Source organism: Fundulus heteroclitus, chromosome 20, assembly GCF_011125445.2.
Source record: "Fundulus heteroclitus isolate FHET01 chromosome 20, MU-UCD_Fhet_4.1, whole genome shotgun sequence".
Taxonomy (NCBI): Eukaryota; Metazoa; Chordata; class Actinopteri; order Cyprinodontiformes; family Fundulidae; genus Fundulus; species Fundulus heteroclitus.
The window spans coordinates 9236188-9254885 of NC_046380.1; the positions used below are offsets into that span (position 1 = coordinate 9236188).

The 18698-nt window shown below is 40.0% G+C and overlaps 3 protein-coding genes across 9 annotated transcripts in view; 1 reads left to right on the forward strand and 2 right to left on the reverse strand.

Annotated features, from left to right (window-relative positions):
* Positions 1-806: 806 nt before the first annotated feature.
* On the reverse strand, positions 807-4111 carry LOC105928078 (troponin I, slow skeletal muscle). The gene is made up of 8 exons (XM_036151408.1): positions 4017-4111; positions 2515-2548; positions 2380-2386; positions 2154-2195; positions 1930-2061; positions 1757-1846; positions 1432-1608; positions 807-1084 (listed from the first exon to the last, which is right to left on the reverse strand). Exons 2-8 carry the CDS (start codon positions 2529-2531, stop codon positions 980-982), a joined length of 570 nt encoding a protein of 189 aa, XP_036007301.1. The 5' UTR covers positions 2532-2548; positions 4017-4111; the 3' UTR covers positions 807-979.
* A 3117-nt stretch (positions 4112-7228) lies between these two features.
* On the reverse strand, positions 7229-10221 carry csrp1b (cysteine and glycine-rich protein 1b). Its single transcript, XM_012865186.3, has 6 exons — positions 10082-10221; positions 9366-9475; positions 8772-8940; positions 8408-8537; positions 8199-8292; positions 7229-7628 (listed from the first exon to the last, which is right to left on the reverse strand). The coding sequence occupies exons 2-6, from the start codon at positions 9472-9474 to the stop codon at positions 7552-7554; spliced, it is 579 nt and encodes a 192-aa protein (XP_012720640.1). The 5' UTR covers position 9475; positions 10082-10221; the 3' UTR covers positions 7229-7551.
* Positions 10222-15507: 5286 nt separating this feature from the next.
* Positions 15508-18698, forward strand: part of nav1b (neuron navigator 1b) — a 94569-nt gene continuing 91378 nt past the window's right edge. For 4 of the 7 annotated variants that reach the window (XM_036151308.1, XM_036151310.1, XM_036151313.1 and 1 more), the window contains exon 1: positions 15509-15821. The gene's annotated coding sequence lies outside the window, so the exon portion shown is untranslated. Of the gene's footprint in view, positions 15822-18698 lie in introns of all 7 variants that reach the window. The other 3 variants (XM_036151306.1, XM_036151309.1, XM_036151311.1) reach the window with 1 other exon arrangement.

The following is an 18698-nucleotide window of genomic DNA, read 5'->3' on the forward strand; positions in this document are numbered from 1 at the left end:
AGAACAGATAATGGCAAATTTGGTCTTCTTTGTCTGAAATAAACAAAAACAAAACAAGCATTTTGTAAACAGGAATCGGCTGTTACCAATAAATGAGCATAGATCCATCTACTGTCTGCATCCTTGCACGGGTCTGGTACCTTTTTCCAGTGGTCACTGGGCTTTAGAAGGGGCAGCTTGCCAGTTAATCACGGAGCAAAATAAAATAAAATAAAATAAAACACATGCTTATCTTAGTCTGGATCCTAAGAGCAATTTTGAAAGATCAGTTGAACTAATATGCACAATCTTGGAAAATGGAGTACCCAAAGAGAACAGGCACCTGCACAGAGAGAATATCTAAAGTCGATGCAGAAAGAGCGTCAAACCCATGACAATATTGCAGCAAGACGACAGCACTAACAATTGAACCACCATGAAAAAAAATTCTGGAAAACCCAGAGGACTTTGCATGACTTTCCATGAAAGTATATGCTATGAACCCCTCCCTTGTCTCTGGGCTGAAACGTTCCTGATCATCAAATGAGCTGAAAATGGACTTTGTGGCCTGCAGTGTTTTCCCACAGTAATCACTTCTGTTCTGAAAACAGAGCTTCACCCTCTCACCGACGGCGAGCTCAGATGTGTCTCCATAGGTATCATCATTTAGGTCAAACTGGATCTTATCTCCCTGGTTTTAATGTTTACCTGATTATGTCTTTGTCTGCTCTGACAGTCGTGAAAGACTGTGTCCTGCAGGCACAGGCTCACAAACAGCCACGTTCTCTTTTGAACTGAGCCAGACGAAAAGTAACAGTGAAAAATCAGAAGATATTGGAATTTCTTTATTTTTGTAATATAGAAAAAACAACAACAATCGTGACAAAATATTCAGTGTAGAATACCATGAAATTCAGGTTTTTTTTTTTGCTACATCCAACACTCTGTGCACTGACAGTGAGATCTTTCTGCAGACGAAAAGCCTTCAGAGACCGCCGCGTTACTGGGTCTGGCCCTTGGCCGCGTCGAACATTTTCTTGCGGCCCTCCATGCCTGACTTGGCTTCCACGTTCTTCCTCCAGTCACTCACCTCCACCGTCTTCTCCTGCAGAATAACCATCAGTCTAGTCATGTGAAAGTGAATATTTGTGCTTCACTCTTTGTGCTAACTGCACCATTGTGGAAGTTCAGAGAAATTTGAGGCAGTAGGAGGAAAATTCAGCATCTTTGCATGGTTACATGTATATTTTTGAAACATTTTGCTGGAACTTATTAGATTTGTTCTTTTAATTTATGACTCTTTTATCACAAAATATCAAAATGTGCATTTTAATCTATCTCCCCCTCTGGAATGGGCTTGGAGATGGAAATATCTGCTGCCAAACTAGCATGGAAGCACACCCTTTGCACCGCTTTCCTTGTCATTTCCTTTGTATTTCTGCAAAGACTCGCCTTTTCCGTGTCCTCCTTCTTGACTGATTTGAGGTTGGCTCTCAGATCCATTGACACCTTGTGCTTGGAGCCCAGTAGGGAGCGCAGGATGGCATCAGCGGAGACCCGGACCCGCCTCAGATTGGGCCTTTTGAACTTCCCTCGTAAGTCCAGCAACTTGATGTTCAGATCTTTGATCTGTGCGGTTAAATCATTGGAGGAATTTAAAGTAGATAATTTGTCACAGACTGCTCCACCTTTAAACCATGTGATAAAATGCATATTAAAGTATTGTTAGAAATGTTTGAATATCTATAATGTTTCTTTCACGGTGCATACTTGTTACCTCTCTGGTGTTGTGCAGGACCTTGGCTTCAATATCATACCGTTCCTCATCCACCACATCTATTTTGGCATGCAGCTCTTCACATAATGCCTGCACAGACAAATATAGAGTTTTAATTCAAACAAAAACTCAATATCTGGCAAACAAAAGTGAGTTGCAACAGGAATAATTACCTTTAGCTCCGCCTGTGACAAACCAGTGACTTGTACCGGAGGAACCTTCTCTTCAAGGTATTTAGCTTTTTGCTCCTCTTTTTCCTCCATCTCCTGCTCCAGTTCCTCCTTGGCTCTCACAACCATCATGCTCTTGAGAACAACCGCGACAACAAGAAAGAGAAAACTAAGAATCAGAATCTATTTGGGGTCAGAGTGAAGACGCTCTCAATGCAAGTTCTTACCTTTAGCATGAGCTTTCGAGAGGCCGAGATTTTAGATTTTCTCTGCAAAAGCCAGATTTACATCATAGTTTAAGACATTATTAGGGGAAAAAAGAGAAAAAAAGGAGAAAAAATTAGAAAAAAGGGAAAAAAAGGGGAAAAAAACGTTATTAGTGAACTTTAACTTTAATAAGAATTATCTGTTTGTGGTTTTTTTTGTGATAAACATTGTCTTTGAAAGTCTCACCTCTGGCCTGTGAACAGAACAGAAACAACGACAACAAATTATTATCAAGGGTAAGAATGTTTATGTGGATAAATTACATTGGCTGTATAAAACTGACACAGCTCACTGGAAATACAAGAATAAAGGAACACTTACGGCTTTTCAGGCAACATGGTTAGTTCAATGAACCCTGGAAGACAGAAATACATTTGTTTTCTTTAACAGAGCTTAGAAGTGGAGACAGTCTGCTGTTAGAGCTCCAGTTGCTCTTATTATGATGTCCAGTTAAGCTCCAGTATGTTTTCATCACACTACAGCCACCCTGGGAGTTTTACATGAATGGGAACAGACATCGTACAAATCATCAAGCGCTGTTCCTTTACTTTCTGTCACTTCTTTGCTAAATAAAAAAGAAGAGAGAAATTAAACATTTATGCTTTCCTAGTCATTATTCCATGGTCAATGGGCTCTTCTGGACAAAGTCCTCCAATCGCCTTTCAGTGCTGATAACCCAATCCCCCCCTCTCTGAGTGAAGGCAGGCAGGGAGAAGCATGCAAAGCCCCCAACGTGGGAATGCTTCCACATAGATTAGACTTCCCGCTTTCACCCCCACTTCTCTGCTGGATAAAAAGACACAAATATAGACCAGGCCCCTCATTCTTGGAACACCATTTTGTGTTTAAGAATGCCAGATCTATCTCACAAAGATAGGGCGGTAGATCAGTAACAGGCATGGTTTACAAAACCCATTCAGTAAATAAAAATATTATTAACAAGTTCACTTATTACTCAGTTAACTGTAAAATACAGTGTATGGCTTAATAACAGAGACACGCGTCGAGCGTTTACCTATGTTAACTGTGATGATTTTCTGCTTACAGCTCATGAAAACATTTAAAATTAGAATATGACATCAAACCAGTAGAAAAATGGTGGCGATAAATGTTGGCTTAACAAAAAGCGTGTTCAACCCCTGCTTGAAGTATGTTATCTTAAAATAGTACTTTTAATGTGACAAATTAGCATATTTTAATAAAATAAATCTGACTTTACATTATTTTGTGCAGATTGCAGTTTGTAAGACTTTTTGCGAATGTATTATAAATAAATCTTGAATTCACAAAGATCAAAACAAGGATAAATGCAGAATTAAGACACAAAAAAGTTGTTTCTGCTCATATTATATAAATCTTAGACCCATTCTCGATGTATTCATCTTTTATCATTGATGGGTAAAAACACAATGAGTTTAATGGTGAATTGAAATACTTGTAACCTATAGATAAACAGGCCGACCCTATTCTAATAGCTGTCTGTTTAAAGTCTACAGATGCATATACACATTTATTGGTATTTTAATGCTTTTTTTCTCCTTTTCTCTTTTAGGTGTGTTATATTTTGTAATATAGGTAATACATTTTTTTTATATACAACCGGTTTGCAACTGCACCTGGTATTATATTTAGATGGCCGTTCAGACCAACACACAATAAAAAAAAACATTGTGTGGATTAATTGCGGCTGAAACACAGTTTTCCATTAACCTGTATAATTATTTGTTCTAACTATAGTTAACTTTCTTGTTGAGCCAAAGGTTCACACCATCCTCTGGCATAAAGTCACTTTATACGGTAGTAAAAGTCAATTTACTTCTTACCTTTTTTGTGTTGATGCTACAGGAGAAGGAGGCAAATGTGATGAAGAGAATAATGAACTGGAACATTTATCTCCTGCTTTTCTCTCCCCCTCCCATCTTTATCACAAGGGGACGTAAATAGAAAGCCCACACAGCCACTACTAGAGGGGGTTGTCTCAGGATAACAGTGTTTGTGTGGCTTGTGTTGTGTTGACACATCACCCCTGCCCAGTTTTTACAGTGATGTCAAAGGAATGCCTCTTTGGCTGACACACGATATGTTAACAAATTCTGTGACATTTTCTAACATTAAGGAGTTTAAATATTTGCTGCTCTTCTCTGAGAGGTCTCACCAGGTCGGTTCAGGATAATGACGTTAGACTATACTGAGTAGTGGCTTTATCCCACTTCCATTGTGTACATGTTAAACATCCTCACAGCTAAACTTTAGGGCCTAATGTTAAACTTTATTAAAATGCACTTGCATATAAAGCTGCCATTCTCACTTCTGGCTGATGCCTGTTCATGTCTACCCTACAGCGCAGTCTTTTTAACCTCTTTTTGTTACGTTTTTTCACAGATAAAAGGAACAAAACAATAGACCTTTGGAATGTTTGAGGCAGATACATCCAGACAAGAAGAAATAAATAGGCAAAAATATTCACTACAACATAGGTAACACAAGGGCTCCTGTCTGTCATAATCCAAAAAATGTTTTCATTATTGATCAGCTTTTTTATTTTCCTTTGGATTATGCATTTATCAGTAAGTGTTTTTCTCTGTTTCATACCCTTCTCATTTCACTGCCTAGTCACCTTCCCTGCTGTGGCTATTTCTGTTGATCATGTCGCATCTGTTTGTCATCTCGATGATTATTGGCCAGCGTATTTAGGTTCCTGTGCTCTGTTCAATCTGTGCTGGAGCCTCTGTTAACTTCCCTCTGTCAGCCTTACCTGAAGTCTCGTCCTGTGGCCTGTTATTACCCTTTATGATGGCTTTGCATGCCGTTCACTGCATTTTTGGTCCTCGACAAACACAGATCATGAGACTGTCTGCTTAGAGTTGGGTTTGTGGTGAAAAAAATAAACAGAATTGAGTGTGAGAAGAAGAACTTAGTTCACAAGTACAATGTATATAAGCCATTTTAATGATTAATATGAAGTTGCTTTACTTATACTCTTCAGCCATGGAGCAAACCCTTTGTAAACTGACGTATCCATAAACTGTTTGTTTCTTTAAATCAGGTTAATTGCTTATTGTCAGTTAAAGGTAAATATTACTTTATCAGATCAAGCCTTAGCTATTATTCTAATTATTTTCTATGTGATATTTTAATCTGTTTTTTTAGTCCATTTCTTGTTAGGTAATCTTCCTCATCTCTACGTTATTGTTTACCCATGAAGCACTTTCATTTACTTGAACGAACGACGCTGCACAAATAAACTCTCCGTGTTTATTTAAACGCTGTCAGTAAAAACATTGTAAAAGAGAAACCACGAACGGCAACACACCCAAAGTCTTTTGTCTGGTTGTAAAGTACGTTAGCTTGTCCAAAATGCCCAATTCTTGTCACCATAAGTTTGTAAGGTGGAAATCATTTTAACTTCATACGTAGTTTACAGGAGCATGGGATAATGCCACTAGCGTCACACATTCAGAGGCGGTCTGGGAGTCCTCTAGTGAGCTTTACAAGACTGCAGGAACTTGTTCTGATTGGCCCACCAATTCATCGTAGCAAAATCATAAAACAATACAGGCGATCAGATCAGGACTGATTAGTGTTTAGATTCTGACTATTTTATTTGTGTCATTGACTCAACCAGCTGATTATGATTCCATAGAGACGATGACTGCACGATCAACAAAAGGCTGTTAAAAATATTAGCCCCAGGTTTTTGAATATTGTATTACCACCTTCCATTTGTTAAAATAAATAGTTATTTCTAACGTTAAGTTTGTCATTCACTCTCTCAGCATCTAAATTGCAGTTGATACTTTATGTTAAACAGTAATATTAATAAATAATCAACATAATAATAATTATTCTTGTCTAAGAAAATCCTGCCCAAATTAGAAAATATTTCTCCCTTTAGCTAAGTTTTTTACCACAAATTTAAAGAATATTAATATAATGAACAGGATCGGGTATTTGGGCCAGCAGTTCTGATGTCCTTTTCCCATTATTTTTAATTTTTTGGGGTTAGAAACCCCAGTTGAGTATTGTAACATTTGCTACCTGCTTTTGGGCAAAAGAAAAAAAAGTATAAATCTATCCAGCATTCCTTTGAGCATTTGTTGATGTTTTTATTTATTTATTGGTTTGGTTCTTGGTGGTCTGACCCTATCTAATCGACGGGATCTTTCTCCGGGTTTTTCGCGCTTCGTAAGGAAACCTCAGATCAAACAACAACATGATTTTTGATGTTCCAAGATCTAAAGAGAAAAGTCGAGGAGATCAAACATCTGCAGTGGCTGCTTGCTTTGGACCCGTAAATCGTTTTAGCTCTCCGGTTAAAAGCTGCTGACAGGTGAAGAAATTTCAAAGCGGGATTAAAGGCACGCTTTCTCTTTGATTTGAGCCAAACTTGGCAACTTCATTTCATGTTTCGTGTTATACCGCCTGGCTGCATTACTCGCCTGTGGCTCTTTAATGAGAAGCTGCGTGGGGAGCTACTTTTATAGTTACTTTAGTAATTTTAGTATTATTTAAAATCTATCAACAAGGACACGGTCAAGCTTTTCAATCCACTCTAAACAGATCCCTGCTTTTGATAAGAACATTTTACTCTCTGTATGGGTTCCAGCCCCCACCCTGACCACCCACCTCCACCCCCACAGCTGCACGGCACTCCGGCCAGTGTGCCAACCCTTCGGCACGGCCAGAGATGGAGCAGAGCACTATGGCTTTGTTGTTCTCAACAACAGCTTGCTTTCACTCGGCACATGGATAAAGATCCAGAAGAGCCGCCAGCACGGCCAAGGACTCACAGATAAAAGATGACGTTTTGTCTAAATGTGTCAAGGGAAGAAAAAGAGAATTTTATGCTTGTATTGCTCTGCAAGACATCAAGTTTTTTGTCAAAACAAATGTGAAGATAAATCATGCTGTTCAACACAGGAGTTTTGATCACACCTTAATAATCTAACAGTTTGAATCGGCCATGGACGTAAGTTAACTTCAGTATGTTCATGCTCCCTTTAACATCTGTAATATTAATCCAAACCATAACATGTTTGCATTGCACGTGTAATCTTTAATTTTCATGCTAGATTGTTAAACACTAAAGTGAAGCACATAACATGCTCATTCAAATACAGACACATTTTTATTTATTTATTTTTTTTTTATAATGGTGAACACATGTGCCACCATTTAAAGCACTCCAGTCTGCCTGGTAAATGTGTAGAAAAAGCCACTTCTTTCATGCTTCATTGCTTACTAACAGCACAACGTGAGAGGATAAAATCGGAACATAGAAAAAAGGTTAGATATCGATGCAAAGACCCGGGAAGCTGCAATATCAGAGCACACCAGATGTCACTCCGGCCTCCAGCTTCACTGCGAATGAGCCAGAGCTCCTGCACCCTGACCAAAGCCGAAGCCTTTCGGGCCAAAGTTCTTTGCGTAGCACCCTGAGGATAAAAAAATAAATAAATTGAATCAAAAGTTAGGAGGATAATGACAAACTTAAACTATAAAGCTAACACCTCGGGAGCCAGACAGGCCAACAGATGTTTGTTCTTTGGTTAGTTAAATGATGCAGGTGCAGAGCAAGTCTGCAATTTTAAGGTTTGTTATAAGGATAGCTTTTGATTTTATTAATCAAGAGTTGAGACTGTAACTTTGTTCTTTAGCAAATGGTACTGTTTTTTCTGGTGCTTATCTCAATCAGTCATAGGAGGTGACCCAGGTAGCAGCACTGCTACCAAGTGTGCCACCATGCAGCCCATTTTATAAGACATCCCAAATCCTTTTAGTTACAGTTAAATGGCTGCAAAAGCCCAATATAGCTGTTTGACTGGGAAATATCAGAATTTTCTGACAATTGTTAAGTAATAATCATTTAAAGTCAAGTGACTTTAAATGGTTGATAAAGTTGTCAGTAACCGTTGGGTATTTTTTTATCTTAACCTAAAAATAGATGATTTTCCACCTGGCAACCAATCAAATAACTGTTTCACTTCCAGCTCTGGTAGACAAACCTTTACAGTAGATCTCTCCATCCCTGTCAGCAAGGGTTGTGGACTCCAGGCCTTTACCACACTTGGCACAGCGAAAGCAGCCCTTATGCCATGACTAATAAAACAAAAGCACAAAGAAAGAAAGAAAAATGTGACAGTGAGTTATCTTTCACATTTGCTCATGTTTTGAAAAAATCAAACATTGAGGTAATATTTAAGACTTCTCTCACATTGCCTCCCCCAATGACCTTTTCCGCTGCATACACGGTTTTCCCACATCGTGGACACACTTCTGATCCCGCTGCTTTCTGGGCGAACTTGGAAGCGTTGGGATTATTCGTAGGTTTATGAGGAGCTTGTCTATCAGGAGAAAGACTTTTGTTTATTTGATATAAATATCCAGGGAGGAGGTGGAACAATCTAAAGAGGCTCAAAATATTCATTCGCAATTTTTTTTTTTGTGATCAACTATACAGCATTTCCTGTAAACCTAATTCCTCCTTCATTTTGAGGTAACGGGAACCTGTCGTGCTTATGGAGTTCTACATTCCACTCAAAGGTTTAAATGGTTAAAGGAAATCGTATTTTGCTTACACTTCAGGCTTGATTCCGAGTCCTTCACCCGTGTCCATGCTCAGGGTGCCGGCTCCGCCTCCAAAGCCGTAGCCTTTTGGCCCATACTTCTTGCCATAGCACGACTTGCAGTAGATCTCGTCTCCATGCACGGCCACCGTCGTGCTGTCCAAGTTCTTCTTGCAGACCACTGACAATGGTGATAATAAGAAAAAAACAACAACTTGTATTTATAACTCTCCAGTTATCGTCAGGCATTTATGATAAAGCATCTTCTGAAAAGTGCATTTCAAAAACAAATTACCGTGATCAAAACTATCTGAACCCTATTTTTGTGCGACGCTTAAAGGAACAAAATGATATGACGACACAGCTTTCCGCCCATTCAGATGAGATATGCGCTGTTTAACCTTTCGCTCCATATAAGGACGACCAAACCTTTTGTTACGTTTACTCTAGATCCAAATAAGGTCTGAGATGCTTGAGTGGAAACCTGTGGATGCTCTCTTCTCCACGCGCATACCAAATTCCCTGCATTCCAGCAGGGAATTTGGTATGAGTGAAGGCAGTGTAAAGAAATTCTAAGCAGATTACTGGTGAATTTTAAGTACTCACTGCAAAGAAAACAGGATTTATGCCAGCTCTTCCCTTCACACTGCACTTCCTCGGCGAAGAAGACAGTTTTCTGGCAGCAGCCGCACTTGTTTCCTCCTCCAAAAGGCATTCTGCAAGCACAGGACACCGGCTTGTGTACATTCCCCGCTCACTGTGTATCTGATGTTCAGACAGAACACTCTGGGCTTGATACAACAATAACTATAAAAGGACAAGCGTCAGTTTGCTCTGATGTATTGGTTTCTTTCCCTCCCCGCTGCTTCAGCCTGCTGGCAGCAGTGGATATCTGAGGAGCTGTTCAGAAAGTATTGTAAAATGCAAAGAAGCTCTTAGCATGACACAGATATCACTGAAACCGCCTGGATAAGCTGTCAGACTCTGCATACATACATACATAGATGTTTGGGTTTCCTCCTCTTTTTTTTTTTTTTTTTTCATTGACAATTACATTCTGAAATATTAGAACAGCATCAGTGTGTAGTTAGTGTACAAACAGACATTTCTCTCCAAAAGCCATCTGAAAAAAACATGAAACTCCCTGAGCAAAGTTTGGAACATGCATAATTTAACTCTAACATTAAAAATTGCCCTAATTATATATGTACTTATTTCTAAGTACAGGAAGCTGCACGTTTAAATAGAAGAAAATGTATGAAACACGTCCTTACTGAAAGCCATTCATTGATTATTCAACAGCTATTCAACTCCAGACTTACCTGTCCTGAAGTAAAACGTTGACTGCTACTGGCTTTTTTTTTTTTCTTCCTGGAACTGTTAGACAACCGAGCTGAGAACAGATATTTGGTTTGATGAGGAATAGATGAGCGCGGCTGTGGACATCAGCCTAAAATAAGGGAGGAGTCGGGACAGAGAGGCACAGAGCGAGAGGAGGAGGGAGGAAAAAGGAGGTGGAAGACAGTGAGTGTAGTCTGAGGAGGGCAGGAAGGAGATGAAGGAGTTTCACTCCCTCTGTGATTCTTCTTGGATTAAGTCATTGAAATTGCAGGCAGAAAGCCTACAGGAATAAACGTTACAGTAGCCAGAGATTGTACTCAAGTAAGAGTAGCACTACTTCAACGTATTTTTACTCAAGTAAAAGTGAAAAGTAGTCAGCCAAGAAACTACTCAAGTAAGAGTAAAATAAGTTTTCAGTAAGAAGGCTACTCAACTACTCAGTGACTAATCATAACAGCTGATGATTTAATATTTAAAAAATTATGTTACCGAACAGACAAGAATACAAGGTCATGGACAAAATCTGGTATTTTAAAGACAAAAACTAACAAATATACAAAGAATAATATAATTACAAAATGACAAATTCAGGCAGAAGAAACTCTTCTAAATAATCTTTTTCAACGTTGGCCATTAAAGCAACACTTACAGCAGTTAACGTATATATACAATATGTTAGAAAGTACTTCCAGTGACACTATCTACTGTTTACTGTACGGTCATCTTACCTCCAAATGGCTCAATGAGCTCAGCAGGCAGAAAGTAACAGTAAAATAACAAAGCTTGTGTACAAATTAGAAGTCTCACTTTAACATAAACTCTGGGTTTTTGTCTCTGGTGTATTTCTGGTTAAGACAAATGTTCTTTATTCATGAAGTTACTCGCAGCAGGTAGAGTAGCCAGAACATTTACTTAAGTAAGGGTAACAATAATGGAGTAATAATGTGACTCAAGTAAAAGTAAAACGTACAGCGCAATAAAACTACTTCCAAAAGTACATTTTGTGCAAAAAGTTACTCAAGTAAATGCAACCAGTTACTTCCCACCTCTGACAGTAGTAGATAAAACATGAATATTCATTATAAGCCTGCAGGTGGGCAAGAAATTAATCAACGTAACCTTTTATCTGTGAAAGATTTATTTTAAAATATCGCACCATGAATGTAAAAAGTAGAAATAAATGAGCAATTTGCTGTTGTAATGCAACAAAGGAAATGACAATGCCATGGACAAATGAATCAAAGGCACAGGGGAGCTTTTAAATTAAACTGTTCAGCCAAAACAATTTACAAAGCAACTCTACTGCTTGATCCTAAAGACCTGCTGGGTTAATAGCATTCAATGGAAACCAGCAAAGAGTGTACAAAGCCACATAATATTCTAGAAGTCAGAACTTTATACTGATCTAAAAAGCGAACTGATGAACATATTCTCTCTGCTAGGCTCTGTGTTTCATAAAACAACCGCATTACTAGGTCATCTCTGCTTCATCGGAGCAGATTTTATGTGTAATTCTTAGGACTTATTGCTTAATATAGATCCTGAAAACCGTGAACCTGAATCCCAGAATACATCGTACTTACCATGCTGATGGACAGCTTATTTATTATTATTATTATTATTATTATTATTATTATTATTATTATTATTCCTCTTTTCCCACAACTCAACAAGACTGCATGGGGGCACATGGGCTTGGTGGCTTGATCTTACTGGCTGAGTAAAAGCCTGCATCTTCGAAGTAACCTTGGATCCAAAAAAAGAATGGCCTGCGGTGACGGCACCCAGTGACGGCGGATAATAAGACTATCCAACCAAACTTGGCTGGTCCTGAGCTCCTGCAGGAAACAATATGAAAGATTAATAGATTACCCAAGAAGAGCCTTTGTCTCCAACAAAGAATTTTGTCTTTACTGCGTGAGGATGATGGCATTGAGACGGCAGCTCAGCAAACTGTCTGCGGGGACCAGATGATTCCCCCTGACGCTGGACCGAGAGCAGCCGCCGCGTCTTTGTTTATCGGACCGCCATGTGAGTTACTGGCCTTCGGCTGTCCTCCTCTGTTCAACAGAATGAGAGCAATGTAACAGGCTGTGTCTGAGCGGAAAAAAAAAATATTTTGGCATAACATGATTTAAATGTTATTAATGTCTTTTTGTTTTAAGTTTGCTTTGATGCTTAAATCGTGTTGGAGCGGAGCGGGCCCAGAGCAAGTCGGTGATTCTGTGATTCAAACTTTATCACAATGAGCACTGATAGTCCAGTAATTTTAACTTGTTCTGCCAGTGTTTGTCCTTCAATTCCTCTCAATAAAATATGTCCACATAGTACTTAAATATGTGCTGCATTGTGTCTAACTTATCCCTGATGCTAAAGCTAAAAGCTCTGCAAATGCTATAGATGGTGGCCATCATCTGTTCTCCTGTGTTTACTACATAGCTGGTGCTGTATGTGCATCGCTCACATATTCATTGATATTTTAGGTACATGTGGGACTTTAGGGGTTGCTAAGCAACGCTGCAGCTAAATTATTTCTTTTCCGTTAGCTGAGCTGCCAATTACGTGTGTGACATCATCACTCCTGTTGTCAAGATAGACAAATTATTTATCTGGTTTAAGCCATCATTTTTGTAGTTCATCACTTCCTTCCTACTAAATTCAATTAAATTTAAATTCAATTAATTTTTATGCATATAGCACCAATTCACAGCACACAACATCTCAAGGCACTTTATAAAGTCAAACTTAATCAAATCATACAGATTGGTCAGAAAGTTTCCTCTCTAAGGAAACCCAGCAGGTTGTATCAAGTCTCTCCAAGCAGCATTCACTCCTCCTGAAAGAGCGTAGAGCCACAGTGGACAGTTGTCTGCATTGTTGATGGCTTTGAAACAATCCCTCATACTGAGCATGCATGAAGCGACAGTGGAGAGGAAAACTCGCCTTTAACAGGGAGGAGAACCTCCAGCAGAACCAGAACCAGGCTCAGTGTGAACGCTCATCTGCCTCGACCCACTGGGGCTTAGAGAAGACAGAGCAGAGACACAGAAAGCTCAGAAGCTCACATTGATCCAGGAATCCTTTCTACGTTATATGGTAATACCAGATGATCGTAGGTGTACCTACGATGAAGAGAAAAAAGACAGAAAACAAAAAGTTAAACATTGTAAACAACAAACAATGCAAATTGGAGAACAGTAGGAGAACTCAGCAGAGTGAGAGAAATTGACCCTGATGTCCTCCAGCAGCCTAAGCCTATAGCAGCATAACTACAAAGATAGCTCAGGGAAATTGACGACATTAAGAATCAATTTTCCAAAATTTTATTGATCTTTGATTATTTTTAAAACATGAATTTATTTACACTTTTACTTTCTCCTCTGCTTACCATTGTGAGCTGGTTGCTTGATACACAGCATTGTTGTCCTTTCAAGGCTAATTTGACCATAATCCTAATTCCTTAAAATATTATTTACATACATATTCACTCTGAGGGGGGATTTCTATGCATCCGTTTATCAATTATTGGTTTCAGTTTTGCTTGGTATTTTGGTTAACTGTCACTAGTCTAGTTAAATAGGTCCTGGAATAAAATATTTTACCTGGAAGCTGAATTATGTGTCTCATAAATTCTTGCTTTTGGAGAGAGTTGTTTGTGTTTTTTCTGTGTGCAGTATTTCTTCTTTCAGAACACCTGTTTGTAAATGTACTCCTTAATTTGTTGTTCTACAACAACGCACCTCACCAGGCATGTATTTATTTTTTTCCTCCCTTGTTACGTCCAGCTGGGTTAGTTATGCCAAACAGATTTACTTTAACAACAGAGGTTTTATAACCATAAATCCTTCCTTGATGATATATTTTGTTCCAGTAAAATTATTTTGCACAAAATTATGCCAAACTTGACAACGGAAGATGGGAAGAGGAATAACAAGGACAGAGTAAGAGAAATGGAGAAAGGACAGATAAACACTTGTTGGAGCCCAGATTTTAAGATTGTTCAAGAAGGCAGGAAAGATCATGGATACAACGGGTCCTCACACTCCCAAGACCTCTTCAAACAGGCTAACATCAGACATTTTTCATGTTCAGCACTCTGAATATATACATCACTGAACTCAGGAAGCAGGTGCAGAGTTTTCCTTTGTAAACAACCAGTAAAACATTTATTCATCCCATCATCAGACAGCCAGCCAGCCAGAGAACCTGAAAAGTCACACAGGTAATTAAATCTCCATTAATCGCTTTAGTTATGAGGTCATGTGTCTGAGTAGGTAGGCGGACAGGAGGGCAGCATGGGTTATCTTTCATCCAGGAGGAAACTAACTGTGGCACTGTTTAAAGTGTTTTTTGCGAGTGATATATTTTAACCAACAGGGTTTTTTTTTTGTAAGGAATTGTTTTATTTATTCATTTATTTATGTATGCTAAGTTATGGATGGATGCAATGTATGGGGGCGCAGTGAACCCCTCTGTCCAAAGTAAATTTCTCCCTAGCAAGACAAATGAAGATACTATGACTTTGAAGAATACTTCCCCTTTCTGTAAAGGGGTTTCTTTTTTTTCAAGCAAATTACTAAATAAAACGTCGTCTAAAGAAATCTTATGTCAACAGCTGCTGAAAGGTAAGAAATCAGTAATTACAAGACACTATTTTTTTTACTGTTGCCACACAAGCTGTCATCAACCATAATCTAAAACATTTTGCATTCTAATCCTCAAAAGCAACATCTGCAGTCATTAACGAAATGCAATATGGATGTTACTAGTCATGTTTCTTTTTCTACCAACATATCTATGAATATCATGAAGACATGTTTTCTTTCCAGTCTAAGAGATACAAAGTCAATTCTGCTAAGTGATGAAAATGTTCATGCGGACACAGCATATGGGGAAACAGAGTTTAAGCTATTTACGTCCAAAGCATGGTGGACAGTTTGCTGGTGATCTTTTGCCCTGTGACATTCAACAACCGTAGAAGAAGACATTCACAATCCGTCCCTCCTTGGTGGAGAAATTGACCATGTGACCCTTCATAATGTTATCGCCCGCCATTATTCCAAAGAAAACGCAGAGGGCCTGTCTCTTGGATCATCGATTACTTTCCCCATTTCGCTTCATTATTCAGTTAGAGCGATAATGCATTTCTGAAGTGCACGCCTTATCTCCCCAACGAAGGGAGGACGAGGAAAGGTGAAGCCAAACGGCAGCATAGCTGGCAGAGAAGGATGCTGTTTGGTCTGTCTTCCTCCCTCTCCCAGCCCTCCAGGCTCTTCACCATCATCGGAAGAGACAATGATGAACTCAAGAAGCCTATTTATAGCCGGCGATGGCCAACACTAGCCCTCTGTCTGTGTGCTCTGTGGAGATCCGCCTAGCCTTGTTGTGGTATGCACGCATGTGATTGCCCTCACGACAAAGAGAGAAACGCGTGGAGCAGAGAGCCAGACCCGGAGAGACTGAGCTGAATAATCCGCTGGAAAGAGAGAGGATTGGAGGCAAAGGAAGAGAGGAGGCAGGCACGGGGCTGTGCTTTGGTCCATCAATCCACGAGGAGCGATGGTTGATCCGTGGAGTTTCACGGAGAAGTTCAGCTGTTTTTTGTTTGCAGCATTTGTCCTGACTTTAAGACAGCGGCGCTCTACTAATGATTCTTCTTCTGGAAGCACTTTGCACTAAAGCGTTGCCAAGTCACCAGGTTAGAAGGAGGAGCAGGAAGAGGTAAGATGACTGCATGCTGTGAGCATGAATGTGTTTGGCTGAGTGGCTCATGCTTAATTTTCTACTGTAGCTTGTGTGTTCACCAAGGTAAATATAAATAACGTGTATCATTTTCTTTAAAATGCTAATATTATATCTGATTTTGCTAATATTATGTCCGATTTAGCTGAATGTTTTTGGGGGGGACGTTCACATCTGTGACACTAAACTAGAACTGTGTATCTTTAAAGTCAAAATCTGCCTTCACAAATCTGTTCTTCTCTTTCTCCGACGACATAGTACAACAGAGGAGACATGCGTGCCTTCTTAGCGCCTAGAAAAGTCAGCCAACATATACAAGCTGATGGTGTCACATGTCTAATGCCATTAGGGTGGACGACTGTAAAATATCAAATTCAGTCATAAACGACGTTTGCATTAATCTTCATTTAAGCAAACGAGATGAATGTCTCCAGGGTAGGGATGTTTGCAGTGAATGACCCTTTAATGTTTGCTGGATCCGGTCTGCTCTGCTTGACTCCTCCTCTGCTGACCAGTCATGAACAGGCGTGCAGTTCCGCACATTGGCCAGCAGAGGTCAGACGTGGGCTAAAAGAAGGTTTCCTTGGCTTCTGGGACACACCCTGTATCCTGATTTCTGCAGCTCTCTGGATTTGGTGTGTGTTACTCGTGGCATTGATGCAAAGGGTGACAAGGGTCACTGCCCAAAGCAGAACATGCGAGCACTGAAGCAGGAAAAAAAAACAGCGTGCAGAGAGAGAAAGAAAAGTGAAGCATTGGAGATTTTCTCATCAGCTCACTTGCTCAGTTTGTACCTTCCTGTAGACCCGCTAATTGCTTAAGTAGGCACCTTTAATTAGGCAGGGATTTAGCTGAGGCCAGCGTGATTGATCTCATGATAAAGGCAAGATTTTCTTTGTCAAGGTCAAACCGAAAGTACCTAAAAAGGTGTGTAGATAATTCTCCCTTTTCTGAGGGTCGTTTGCACATTCTTGTCTGTAATCCTCTTATCTCCAGTCAGAAGTGGAGTGATTATTTTCAAATTGCTACGCCGCCATCTCCATAGACTTTATTCATCCTGCAAGGCGATTTAACTTCGAGTGCAAGCAAATTTCCTCGACTGAGCTTCAACCACATCACGTCACGGCAGCAAAAACCACCCGTCGGCTTCCGTCTTCACAAGTGCATATGTCGTTTTGTGGCTCAGGGCAGACACTAAATTTACTCCTGCAGTTGTCCTTGCTTTAATCTGCCTTCCAAGTTGGGTGATTTTACAATGTTTACCCACAGCAGTCACATGGGGGGGGGGGGGGGGGTTCTCCTAGTGGCAGGATGTAATCCCTACTTTGAAGAGCCAAAGAAAGAGAGTGGGAATCCGACACGTCATTGTCCCTGTCACTCTTTTTTTATTCCTGAACCGACACCTCTGAATCGGCTCCCGTTTGGCCCAGATTCTCACCGAGGTTTGATTTGAGGCAGCCTGCAGCCCGTAGGCAGCCAGCTACAAATATGCAGTGACAATTCAAATTAGTCCGGCTCACTGGCTCTGGCAGTGACTCAGGACAGAAAAGATGCACACGCAAAACCAGCAGTGCTTCAGTCGGGGGGTTGTAAAGAGGCTAGGATGGGGGGGAAAAAAATAATCATCTGAGCAGAAGACAGTTTGAGTATTTCACCAGGTATTCGGTCCAGTTTTAGCTTGTTACTTTGGTTCAGGGGGGAAGTGGACTGGAACGACGCCAGGTCCATTTGCAAGGCAGAGAGCGTGCCTTGTGGCTAAAGTGGTCTGATCCACTTTCAGCAACTGCAGCATGGGATCTGTCTAGAGTATTGTTATGCAAGCAGGAGGAGAGCAGCGCCGCTTTGATCTAGACATCGGACAGAAGCTTAGATGCTCTGGAGCTGGAAGGTGCTGCTTGGTGCCTCAGAGGCAACGGGGCACACAACTGAGTTTTTTCTTCAGAACGGAGTAATGGACACCTGTCTGTACTGCTCATCACTCAAATGATTTGACTCACACCTGATTTCATCACAGCAGGTTTTCTCAGCTTCATTGTGGGTGAGTCTGAATCTTGGACTGGATTCAAACTGATGAAATGAACAAATATGAATGTGTTTGATGATTGTTAGACCTGGCTAATGTGAATGTGTGGAAGCTGGATAAGATTTTTTTTTTATTGCATGGGTTCCTGTGATGAGGAACAGTTAAATGACTTTGAAGCTTGTTTCACACATGCACACCTTAAAAAAAAAAAACTGATAAAGAAACCTGTTGGCTGTAATGTGCGAATTATCCCGTGGGGCTTTTTCCTTGACGCCTTCTGACCAAGGTGTCAGAAGACTGAACGATGCGTCACTTCTAACAACCCAAACGTCTGAACTTCTGCGTTAAAGGACAGAAAAAAGGACATATAGGGGTTTTGAACGTAACGCCTGTTCAGAATCTTAAGACAGATTGCATTACAAAACAAACTGCACCATCCAACCATATTTTGTCCATAATAATCAGCTTTATATAGTAATGACCTATATTAGTATTTAAGCGCCGGTGTCCAAAATTCACAAGTTGTTTTTAATAACTGTACGATATTTTTTATTATGAAGAAAAAAAAACTGCAGTAGTAGTATTTTAAAAACAGAATTTTTGTATTTTTTTTTTAAGTTTTCATCATGGGATGACCGTGGCACTGGAGTTGGGGTGTACACATTGATGCCTGGATAAATGTGTGCTTCTGTGGGTCTGCTCTGTCTTCTGTAAGCCCCAGTGGGTCGAGGCAGATGAGCGTTCACACTGAGCCCGGTTCTGCTGGAGGTTTTCCTTCCCGTTAAAGGGGAGTTTTCCTCTCCACTGTCGCTTCATGCTTGCTCAGTATGAGG